Below are 13,429 nucleotides of genomic sequence, written 5' to 3'. Positions count from 1 at the left end.
CAGATGTCTTGATAAATACTTCGACCGATATCAAATCTAATTTGTATACATTATTTGTATCATCTTATTATTATTATAGATACTAATTAAGTGCCAAATGAAACAATCAAAATCAAAAATCTTTTTAAAACAACACAGTAGGACTTATATATCGAAAAAGGTATTTTATAAGCGACAACATGTTGGTACATTTTTATAGATAATTTTTCCTGCGCGTCCGAACGCGTGTAAACATTTTTCCAGGATAAATATGTTCCGGAATGGATAGTAGTAGTAGTAGTAGTAATGGTCCTGTAAGTAAAACATCAAAATAAATTATTTAGATTAAGATTAGCGAGTTTAAAAAAACAACAAACTCTTTAGCTTTATATATAAGAATAGATTTGAAGATATAATATTTTTTGTTTAATTTGCACTTCCTAAGCATGAATGGAGAACATAGTAACTATTTAGAGATCAACACAAAAATCCATTTTATAAGAGTAGGTCTACTCTATATGTTTTAACCTCAATAATTGTGTTAATAAAGTTGAAATTATAACAAATGAATTAATTTATAAAAGATGAAACAAGTGCATCGAAAATGTATATCCATAATTAACAGACTCAAACCGCATTGAATGTGCTGTCTAAATGTCACATTTCAGCTTATCGACCGTTTTAATTAAACGTAACACTCACACGTGACAAAAAGCATAAATATAACCTTTTATTTGTTGTTGTTACTCTACATTTCAAACGCAACATCTGTTGTATATGCCACTATATACTTGTTTAAGATCAAGTTTACAACGCAATCGAAATATAAGTGCATCGGCACTATATTATCGGAATTGATAATTTTATAAGATGAAGTAACATGAAGTATCTAACCGCATTACAAAGAATATTCGTTTCATTTCATTACTACAGTCAATTTAATTTTAACAACTTTCCAACAAACTCTATGGAACAAACGAAAATTAATTCGTTTTTTGCCGCCTTTCCGTCGCCGACATTCGCCTAAAATGGAAAAAAATGTCTCCTATCAATCAAAAACTTTTACTTTGAATTGAATTTTTCATTTTATATTTACTAGTCAACGCCCACGTTGCCACACCTTTCCTGAAATAAGACCTATTTTGTACTTTTCCCGGCTAAAATGTAACTTATGTTACCAGAGATAAACTTATTATATCCTGGACTTACATATAGATTAGCTTTAATGCAAAAACAAGGAAAAAACAAGGAAATAGTTACAGGGGACTATTATACCTAAAACATGGGAACGGAGGCACGGACAAATCTAATAGTATAAGGATACTCTTAGATTTTGTTCGCGCCTCCATAATATAAGAACATATTATAAATTCCCCCGCCACCTCTGTTTGTTTGAACGCGACCAACTCAAAAACTAACGCACGGATTTCGATGATAATTAAGACGGAGATATTTTAAGACACAGGGAAGGTCATAGGCTATTTTTTTTCTTGGGAAAATATATAGCAGGACTTTTATACCGGAATACTCTTTCAGGCAGACGAAGACGCGAACAAAAGCATACTTTTAAAAGGAATAAATGAATACTCTAACATGATTTCTATATTATGAATCTACTCATCGTTAAGTGCCAGTACATAACTTCATCTAGTAATTTCGTCATGTTTACTGACAGGTAATACCATAAGTTATTCATAACCTTCATCAATACACGAATATCCCTTTCATACATTGAAGAAACTATACTTTAATTTCTGGTTCCAGTTAGTGATTGACATATTCAATTAAGGCAGACAGAATACAAGTGGAGTGGAGTGTGTTTATAACTTGATGCGATACGGTAATCGTTTTCGAAGTACATACGAGTATCAGCACTTAATCATTCACACGCCAAACCCCGATTCCCAGCGGAAATGTCAACGATGTCGGATTTCATTCCGGTTTTATGAATTTTGACTAGGAGCAGAACTATATTTATGCAACTGTGAAATATTTTACTATGAAAGTTTACCGTTGTTTGGATGACAACTAAATAGTATACTCGCATGCAATTCTAACATACCAATAACATTTATGTGTAGAGAGAAAAATGAGTATAAAATATGTAATATCTATGAGTTAGAAACATTCGATTATTAAATTTCTACGAGACTCAAAAATCCCTTTATTACTTTAGATAAAGTTGATTAAAATTGTTTGGTGAGAGCCCAGTGATAAGTATCTCATTAAAATTTGCAGTCTTTCCCAATTTCTGTTGTGTCGAAAATAGCTCCGACGTTTCCTCAATAATAAAATTTTAATTCTGTTTATAGTCCACTTCAATAGCAAAATCGGCAGATGGACATCCGTAATGGCGTTTGCTCTTAAGTTTCTTTTTACTGCAAAGGGACTTTAATCTCAACGAGTCAATAAAATAAGTCAAATAAACAAGGGCTTAAGACAGCGAGCTACGATTCGATGTTGCCATTTTACACCCTGTTTAACTGCGAATGAAATTTTCCGTAAATGTACCAATGGAATTAACTGTAGAAGCCACAAGGGCTTCAACGAATTCGAAAAGATTGTTAACTGAACATTCAACGAATAGACAATAAAATTCAAATTGAAAGAACTAAAGTCGTTCAATTATTTTAGACATTGACGATTTTATTCGTCTTACATATTTTTAACATTGATGTCTATCGTTATTTAATTAAAGATGAACATTCCGTAATTAATTTAACATGCTCAGTATAAATCATTTACACATAAGATTTAAATGAAAGTCACATTAATTATGCATTTTTGATTTAAATTTGATATATTTCTAAAGTCTAAAGTAATTGAAAGTTAATTTGCGAACGCAGGGTGATAATTGTCACCTTAAAACTAATTAATCAATGTCTGATGCTGGAACCGCACTAGAGCCTAATGGCATCAATTATCATATTTATCGAGACAAAATTTCTACCACTCGTCACGATAATTTGACGAGGTCTTTCACTTTTATATGACATTTGAGTTTTGAGTTTGTTAAATTACTGCACTTTTATAGCGTTTTTTTATTGTTTTTTAAATACGAATTCCGTATGTTTACGCGAATGTTTTTAAAATAAAACTATTTTAGTCATTTTATCGCGGTTTTGTATATTATAATTTTCTCCCAACGTTTCGAAGACTTGAAATCCTTCGTGGTTACAGGGCGAACTGAGGTCTTGGTTATCCATTATTTAAATATTTACGTATTTTTTTTTATAGATGCACGGCAAAGAATCCCTACTGCACATGATGGTAAGTGGAGCGGGAATCAATAGAATGTCGACTGACGAGAAATGATTACCCCTGGGCAGCCGACACAATTATACCGGCCTATTGGAACAGGATATACACATGCTGATGCCGAGATACGACTCACTTACGTGGGCCACTATGGCGGGTTTTAACACCTTGTGTACGGTGGTTGCATCCTGGTGGATATTAATATATCCTACTACCGGCAAAGTCCCACTGGTGTGGTCCCACTAACAAAACTCAACACATTTTAATTTGTACTTACCGCCAATTAAACATGCTATATCTATTAACACATACCTTATCTAGGAATAGGTAAACTGTAGAATATAAATCATAATTACAACCCGTATTAATTATATTAATACCATAATAAGTAGTTTGTTCCAGTTTTGTTTGAATATAAGATCTGGAAATAATCATTATTAAACAAAAACCTATTTATAAACCATGACCAGCCCTTTTAATTGTTCCGTAAATAGGTTAATTTGAATTTAATTTCGGCGAGTTGATCTAGTAAACAAATCATCAGAGCTCCCTTCGGAAACCTCCTCAATGAGTTGCTTAGACATTCCGAAGAAATACCTCCAACGGTAATTAAGGGAACTACGGTCCATAAGATCATTTCGATTCATTAGCCCTTTATTGATGTCAGTAATCATTAAACATTGCACGTCGTCTCTGATCCTCAAATCTGCATAATCTGACAACAATGGCGTTAATGCGGTTACGTTTCTGTCAATTCATTTTATATTGTCTCATTAGCATTATGTATTTATTAATACTGCATGAATCGTTAACAACGTAATTATCGAAGCATTATTCAATTTCATTTTTATATTTTCTAGTAGTAATATGTGCCGAGTATTATATACTGTTTCATTGCTGGGTACGGGCCTCCTCTAATACTGATAGGGATTAGGCGTTAGCGCCCACGCTGGCGTAGTGCGTGTTGGTAGACTTCAGACATTCTCAAAATTCGTATTGAGAATGTCTCAAGTATGCAGGTTTCCTCACAATGTTTTCCTTCACCGTTGAAGCAAGTGATAATACACGCATAATTTTAGAAAAGTCAGATGTTTTGAAGCTACGGAAATTCTTCGCGTCAGTCCGTTCCACAACCAACTAGGCTGTCCCCTATTTTTAAATGGATTTGGAAATTTAAAAGAAAACCAAAATGGACTTTTTGTAGAAAAATATATTCTAAAAAATGTTTCACCAAAAGCGATTAAACGATAAATGCGTCTAAATGAGCAAACACTTCAAATCTTACGACAATCTGATCGTTATCGGCTCGTAAATGGGGTTAACGTGTTTTATAATCATACCGAACACCACATACTCAGGCTATAAAAATATTTTTTACACCTACCTAAATAATGAACATAGTAAATGAACCAACAAAAACATGTTTGAATAAATGAGCTACGTTGTACATATAATTTTTTTTTAGAATTATTTGTAGTTGATAGCAAAAATATTTTGCATCAATTAGTATTTTAATACTAAACCATAATTACTATTCTCATTATATTCTTTCTATAAATATTAACGAGCAGTCTAAATGACAAAATATTGACGTTAATCTTCTATCTATATCTTCTATACTTATAATAAATCTGTAGAGAGGTCAATTCTGTACATGAAATATATTTCCAAAATAACTATCAGGGGGTGATTAGGGATCGATACTGATGCCAAAAATGCAATTAGTAAAATTTTTGTCTGTCTGTCTGTCTGTCTTTCTGTCTGTCTGTCTGTCTGTCTGTCTGTATAACCGTTATAGAAACAAAAACTACTCGACGGATTTTAACGAAACTTGGTACAATTATTTGTCATACTCCTGTGCTGGTTATAGTATACTTTTCATCACGCTACAATTAATAGGAGCAGAGCAGTGAAGGGAAATGTTGGGAAAACGGGAGAAGTTACTTCATTTTTTAAGCTTCCGTCGCGTGTGCAACCTTAATGGTTAAAGCTACGCAGAAATCATGTATGACGGAAATGTTCTCCTTAAAATTATGTAAGAAATATCCCACGACAGCATATGTCTATCTTTTATGGTTGACTCACAATAACACGTGTAACTCCCGATAGCTTAGCAGTTCGAAGCATTCTCATTATATTTGTCTTCTCTTACGTTTATAACACTCTCAGTCATCCCTAATTAAAAAAGTTAACATTATTAAATATTCCATAAAAAATAATCATAGAAATCGGTATAGAAACACCAAAGTTATACATGAAATACGCTAATAATAAGCCATCACGCGTGAATACTGAATCATGCTATAAGCTTCCTTCGATTTCACCAGGATCCCATCATCAGACCCTGACAGGACAATCGGACCACCTGCATACCACCATACTTAAAAAAACATCCCGACAAATTGAGCACCTCCTCCATTTTTGAAGTCCGAAATCCACGCGGGCGAAGCTGCGAGCGGAAGCTAGTTACAAATAAAAAAAAAGGTTAACCGTATAACTTTTTTCCTAAAATACAACAGAAAGTACGAAACGTTTAATACATTTTACATTTATCCCTTTAATTAGTAAAACAATGCATACACAATGAAAACACGCTGAAACTAAGCCCGACCACGCGGCTTATATTAAACGTATAATTAATGATGATACGACAAGATTAATGAGTGGACAACGGTTAAATGACGTGTGAAAGAAACGATAGCAATTAAGATAACGCTAAAAATAGTTTTCCTGCTACTTTCTACAAGTTATTAGAACGTTACAAAGGATAGGCACACGAGATGGTTAGGGACGACCTAAAATCTTTCACGTTGTTCTAGCGTTGTACAAATAGCGGATACCATACTGACGTTTAAGGGAAAAATGTAGATTGAAAAAAGGATAAATTGGACTCCGTTCTTGGCTTTTAAAAAATAAATATTATTGTGTTTAGGTAGGTCTACATACTTTTCTCTAATTATCGCCATGAAAAAAATATATATATTACTGTAATAACAGTCGTGAAAGTTTACTGTAATAAAAGTACCTAATGTCTTAAAACGCATCAAATTGCATGTGAATTTTTCGGCAACTACATTTAAAAAAAACTATGGTACTTGTAAATTAAATAAGACGTTTATCATAATAAGTAAATCATTTATGTTTGCAAATGTTAAGAGCCGGACAATGCCTAGGTTCATAAACATAATTTTACAATAGTGCACTCTTCCTAACGTAGCTCACTTAAACCTAGGCTGTTTCTGGCGCGGCGACTTATGTCGTTCTTTTTTACACCAAGTCACACTACCATATAGTGAAACACCCTCATCATGGCACTCTTACTTATTAACAAAAAGTCTCTGAAACAAAATACCTTGAAATTCATAACAGTGGGTCTAGACTAAACGCGAGCAGCGAATATAAAGGTGGTATATTATGCATATTATCACTATCTACTATTTAAAGTCTAGACGCGACGTGTATTCAGTGAAATATAAACACTGAATGCTATTATATGTTGTTCCTCGTAAATCTACGCAACGGAACATCAGCAACGTACTCGCACATTATGTTTCAACATGGCAACCCTAAAATCCACAACTAATTGGTTCGCTGGGGACATGAAAAATTTAATTAAGCTTGACTTTTCTTAAATAGATGTCTACGTTTGAGACAAATTGCTTAAGATTAAAAATAAAAAATGCATTCGGAAAGCTAGCACATCGCTAGCAATAAAAGAACACAGCCGTAGGACCTTTGTCTATTACATATTAGCAGTAAATAGTTGTTGAAACACATTAAAGTATGTATATAGATGATTTTAAAAATCTTTGAACTCAAACAGATGCAGAAAGCTATGCAGAATTACTGTGTTCATATTATAATTTTAAAAATTAAATGCAACACTAATATATTTTATACCTACATTCCCCTATGTCATAATATTATGTCAGACTTTTTATTGGTTTTCGTACATTGTAGATAAAATTTGTTGGGCTCCGCGCTTTGTGGCCTGGTAGGTGATAAGTCAACTGAAATGAGTGATAACCGGTTCAAATAGCGCACAAAGATAATCATTACTAAAATCCATATAATTTTTATTTTGACTTATAATCGAAGTATTGTTAATGTCCAAAATTACATTGCAAACCCCGTTATTAGAGGTAAGTACTTACAAAATGTAATTGATGATCACTTTAGATCCAAACGGTCCAACAGAACATGTGTAACGTAATGAATTACATGTCGAATTTCTAATAAATAGACTCCAACATTTCATATAATTTCACATTCCTTCCGAATGAGAAATATGCTTTTTTGTCTGCGTGGGTGTTAATGAAATACTTTCACCATACCAACCAGACCCCTAAAGCAAAACAATTGAATACGTGAAAATCTTTTCATAACCGCCAAAATTGCCCACGTCCCACGTACCTTTAAGATATATGACTCATGACAATAGTTGTGATGCTGACCTCGCCTTTATTTGAAGATTATTATGCTGTAATGAAAACATTCCCTGGCGTAATTACTTTCACGGGTCCTCTGCTATTTATGGCGAATTCTTGGCCTTCGTTACCCGCAGACAAAAGGGGAAACTGCATAATTGCGTATATGTAATTATCGTGAAATGGAGTGAACAGGACAGCGGAGTTAAAAGAGGCAAAATTCATATCCTTTTTACTGAATAAAGTAACTTAATTGTAATACTAATCTTTATTTTCATAAATAATAGAACATTTGATTTTACCTAGATTTTTTTAATAAGGCAAACTGACCTAGCTACACCTGATAGTAAGTGGAGTAGGTTCCAGATAGAGTGTAAACTGACAAGTCCAGTCGACACAATTATGCCGGCCTGTCTGAGACCAAATATACACAGACTGATCCGGCAACGCGATACATTTACATTGGCCACTATGGCGGGTTTTACAACTTGGTCATAGCGGCTACCGAGCGGATAAAAAATGAATATCCTACCACCAGCACCGATTTACAATGCGTTTCCTTAAAACAACTTTAAAATATTTATATATGACATTGATTGGATATCAAACTATACCTTTATACATAAAAGACTAACAAGTCTTTTGAGACGAACTCCCATTCCACGCAAACTACCAATATTGGTATTGAAATGTTGATCAAAGAGCTTTATTATATTTATAATTGATTCATTTATAGCAAATTCGAAGATTTTATTTAACATTTAAAGACTATTGTAAAGTTTAGTCGTCACTTGGTATAGTTGACATTAAACTTGAATGCTAAATTATTCAGTTCAGTAACCTTGTTAACAGCAGGTATACTTTTTTTATTGTAAATCAAAAATAACTTTTTTTGTCCGTGGACATGTTTTATATTTATAACGCATCTCTTCAGTTTATAAATATTCATATTAGTGTTATAAAAATAGAATTTTCTCCGAGTAGAGTTCACATAACGTCAATTATAAAAACAATTTTCAATGTGAAAATTACTTTTATGTGTAATAATTTATAACCATTTTAATTACTTTTTAATAAAAATCGAACCTAAAGCACGACGCGCCATTCATCCCACAATATTGCTTAATATAACCTTAACTTTGCTGGCTACTAGAGTTCAATAAGACCTATTATTTACAAAATGATGTACACTTGTGCTTAAAATGCAGCTCTGGACGATAGATAGACCTACACGAAGATTGCACTATCAATGATAAATATTTGAATAAAATGTACAGACATGTAGAAAATCAATGACATTTTGATGTTACCTTCGAACACCTACAATAATTGTAATTTATTTTGGAAACACAAACTTATTATTTTTATTGTTCTACAATAAAATGTTGATAATAATAAAGTGAATATGCCCGAAGCACTGAAATCAGTTCTGATGCAAACTAAATTATACAAAGCAATTTGTTCGCTAGATCTTAGGACTAATAAAAATGTTCTATATACAAAACCTTCTTATTGCTATGATTGCTGTTTTATTAAAGTACATTGCACTTATAAGTGTCTTTGAAGAGTCTATAATTCCTTTATTCGGCATCTTTTTATTTTGAAAAATCTTAATTAATTAATAAAATGCGCTATAGAGCATCACAGAGGTTGGTATTTACAGATCAAAGATATAATTAACTACAAAAAAATACTAAAGAAAATCCAACTCCAATAAACACTACAATCAAAAAATAATTAAACTTTACACACGGAATATAATCTTCTTTTCAATTCGTGTTTTTATATTTCTATGCACATTTATATTAGCAGTCGGTGCCTATTTAATTTTTTTTAAATAAGGATGAAGGTTGAGATTTGGTAGTTTAAAATGCTTTTTAGACTAATTTTTACAGGACTACTTGTAACAATTAACTAACTTAACAATATTTTATTAAAATTATAATGTTCTCATTTGAATCCTCGAAAAAGCACATTTTCATTGACCTTTCATGAATAGCGTAAGTGCGCGGATTCTTTAAACAATGAATTCATTCTACCACTCCGAGCCTCCAGAAACAAAGAAAACATCAAAGGAAATAAAGACGGACCAACAGGCGCCTCGTACTGTACTAATTTGGAAAAATACTAAAGAGGCATATTTCTACATATATTTTTTAATTACTTCGCCATCCCTTCGGTTCATTATTTCTTATATTACGCAAATGTTAGACATTAAAATAAAACTATTTTTTATAATTTAAAAACCACGATAAAATCCCTCCGGTTATTCTTGAAACCATGTTTAGGAATACTAATACGTTTACAAACATTAATTTGCGGTAAATTTCCTTGAAAGGAATTAGCAGGTTCATAGTGTCATTTAAGATTTTCAGTGTCATTACAAGGATCTACTAATATTTAAAGAACGGGGGAGAAATACACAAGCAATAATAAATATCGACACGTGTTTCATACTACGGACAAGCCGACATAAATCAAATTTAACAGGCTAAGAGCAAACACGTAAATCATTATAAACCCATGATGTACAAAATACTCGCGCCGGAAATAAAATGATCCCTTTTTATACATACACAGCTAATTGACCCAACTGCACCTGATGGTAACAATTATGCCGGCCTGTTGGAACCGGGTATACATAGGCTGTTCCCGAAACACAACACACTTACGTGTGCCACTATGACGAGTTTAACACACTATGAGTGTTCGCTATCCGGGCGGAAATAAAATATATCCTACCACCAGCGAAATCCTATAAATAACATTTCTACTCGACTTAGTAAATAAAATATAGAACTGTTTTTATTCACAATAATATAGCATCGATATTATTTGTCCTACAAAAAGCACTTTCCATAATCTAAACAAATTGAAATCCATTTAGAGTTCACTTTTCTTGCTATAAAATTTCTCCGATATAGTGCTATAGTATTTTAAAGCTTCAAGATAGACCGTCGCAGAGGCTGTATAAATAAACTAAATTGAGCAATTAGATTCGCAACATCTTATTTGGTGGAGATTGCATCTAATGCATTTATGCTGAGATGATGCGGCGACTAGGAGCCCGTGACCACTGCGTCTATTTATATTTTTACATCGGAATCATTTGTGACATTCAATTACACATTAACTTTCCCTTGTAAATATGACAAAGTGGAGAAACAAGTATATATTATGTAACATATAATTTAATTACAATAAATAGATATTTTTTATAACTTTTTAAATCGGCATTACATTATTGATTAATAGGAAACATACACACACACACACACAACATCACGCATTTTATCCCCGAAGGGGTATGCAGAGGCGCAACCATGGCACCCACTTTTCACCAAGTGTGTTCCGTCCCATGATGTGATAGGGGGCGAGCCTATCGCCATATCGGGCACAAATTCCAGACTCCGGGCTGATACTGCGCAGAAAAACCCAAATATCACTTTACCCGACCCGGGTTTCGAACCCAGGACCTCAGAGCGCTGCGGTACCGCGCATGCAGTACAACTACGCCACCGATAGGAATATATAGTATATATATATTCCTTTCGGTATTCCTATAATAGGAAACATATTTAATTAAAATTGCAGTTAATCGACCAATAGAGATATTTGAGGATAGGCAATTATGTCAACAAAATTGATATACATTTTTAAGTATAGACCTCAACGAAAGTTAATGAAATATAATAAATTCGAAATAAAAATGATAATTACCGGAATTGTGATTATGAAGTCTGTATTAAGTAAATTAAAATTAATAGAAAAGAACAATATCTTTAATTGTCCTTTGAGAATGAACATTGAATTAATTTACGCACTCTTCGTGAATATTACTAACCTTTTTAAGAAACTTAATGCTTCCATTTAAATCTTAATAGAATCATGTTAGGATCCATGAAGGTAATCTGAATTATGAAAATGTGCACTTTCATTTATCTAAATTAGGTATCTATTTACTATATTTGTACCCATATGCATAATGTAATCAATACTAATCAATCTCGTTTAATGTTACTTAGAAAAAATAATAATAAAAACCAATTTTACTTTTTACAACACAAATGTAGTAAATAAATATAAGGCTTCTTAAAAGTCAAATTCACCGCTGTGGCCGAAAGCAAGCAGGCAATAACATTAAATGTTGAAAGCCTTCAATTTATCAATACAATATATTAGCCTTCCCGGCTTGCCCTTCTTCTAAAGATTACAGATTTTGTGAGTGGTGAAGATTTTTTGATATCCCGGCTCTTCAAACGTAGATGGAATTAAGGGTTAAATTCGTTTGAGTTGATCCGAGCGTGACATGCTATGAAGTCTATGCGGGTGAAAATATTAAAACAAAACATTTTGAGGATTTATGAACCCCAGCAGATATGTAATTATACTTTATCCTCGAGTTATGAAAACCGTCGCATCGCAGTCGCTAGATTTATTAAAATTTTGCGATATGACTCTGATATTTGTAGAAATATTTTGTAGAAATTATTAGTTGTGTTATTCCGAGATTTGTAAGAAACCAGCTAGTGCAGAATCAGTACTTAATATAATACACGTAGGTACCTTTAATGCGGGATTTTTGTAATTGAATTATTTAAAAAATGATTCTTCCAGAATTAGTTATTTTCTTAGCAATCTAAATGGAATAATTGTGCAATTAAACGTAAACATTGTTGTCGATTCTTCTTAGACCAGTGGCCTTTTATGAAGAACTAATATAATAGCAGCAAATTTTAAGTATGTAATATTTTATATATAACTTCCAGTAACAAAATTTTGGTTACGACTATCTAAAATGCCCTTGCATTTAATGCTTCTAAACCACCGTAAGAAAACATGTTAGAAGTTACCATCGCGTGTATCTATGTACGTAAGACATAATCGATGGTATGTAATGAGGCATTAAATTTTTACAGCTGGTCGGCTATCGGCCAGTAACTAACGTATTATTGATTTGACATTAAATACCTTCTGCATTCAACCATCGACAAGTTTATTAATGAGCTCTCAATAACCAAACAATATTATTGGCTTTCCGTGGCGGCTTTAGCATCGGATTTAATATTGAATGTTACTGTATGTTCAAATGGTACAACTATAATAATATTGTAGTATAAACATGAAAATAGAGTTCATTATCTATATATATAAAAATGAATCCCTATTTCCCTTGGCCACGCCACCACACGTGAACGGCTGGACCGATTTCACTCATTTTTTTTGTTGTGTTTTTATCGCCAGGAGAAGGTTCTTATGAAAAAAAAAATCAAAAAGTGCGCGATAAATTAAAAAATTTAAGAAAACTTAACGAAAATATTAATTTTACATAACTGTCAGTGGTTTGAAATAACTGTCAGCGATCGACAGAATGCGCGCGTGCATACATAGTTAAGACAGGACAACTTCTGTCGGGTCAGCTAGTAAAAATATAAACATGAACCATATATTATAAAAAATAATCAAATACTATTTCAATACTAAAAATGTTTCAATTGATGTGCAAGCCCTTACACTATTACTTGTATTTTCACTTTTTTCTACCTGTCTGTGTACGCCTTACATGAGATTTATGGGGTCGAATTCAATAAAATATATCTCATTGACAACTTGTGTCTCAGGTATAGCATTATTTTGTAATATATTAGGTATTGTCGATGCCCCAGGCGCCACTAAATCTTAAAATGAAATGATTATATTATCTCGATTTATATTGTTTTCTCTAGTAATGCTAAACTCATGTTAATGATTCATGCAACTGATAA

At 32.6% G+C, this 13,429-nt stretch overlaps 1 protein-coding gene across 3 annotated transcripts in view; it reads left to right on the top strand.

Moving 5' to 3' along the window:
* LOC115451071 overlaps nt 1–13,429 on the top strand; it is a 37,093-nt gene that overhangs the window by 2,067 nt on the left and 21,597 nt on the right. The window contains exon 2 of one of the 3 annotated variants that reach the window (XM_037444275.1): nt 3,217–3,249. The exons of the other annotated variants lie outside the window; for them this stretch is intronic. Within the exon in view, the coding sequence (XP_037300172.1) occupies nt 3,217–3,249 (33 nt within the window). The remainder of the gene's footprint in view (nt 1–3,216; nt 3,250–13,429) is intronic. 3 annotated transcript variants of the gene reach the window in all.

Source organism: Manduca sexta, chromosome 28 (assembly GCF_014839805.1).
Source record: "Manduca sexta isolate Smith_Timp_Sample1 chromosome 28, JHU_Msex_v1.0, whole genome shotgun sequence".
Classification (NCBI taxonomy): Eukaryota; Metazoa; Arthropoda; class Insecta; order Lepidoptera; family Sphingidae; genus Manduca; species Manduca sexta.
This window is presented reverse-complemented; position numbering and strand designations above follow the sequence as displayed.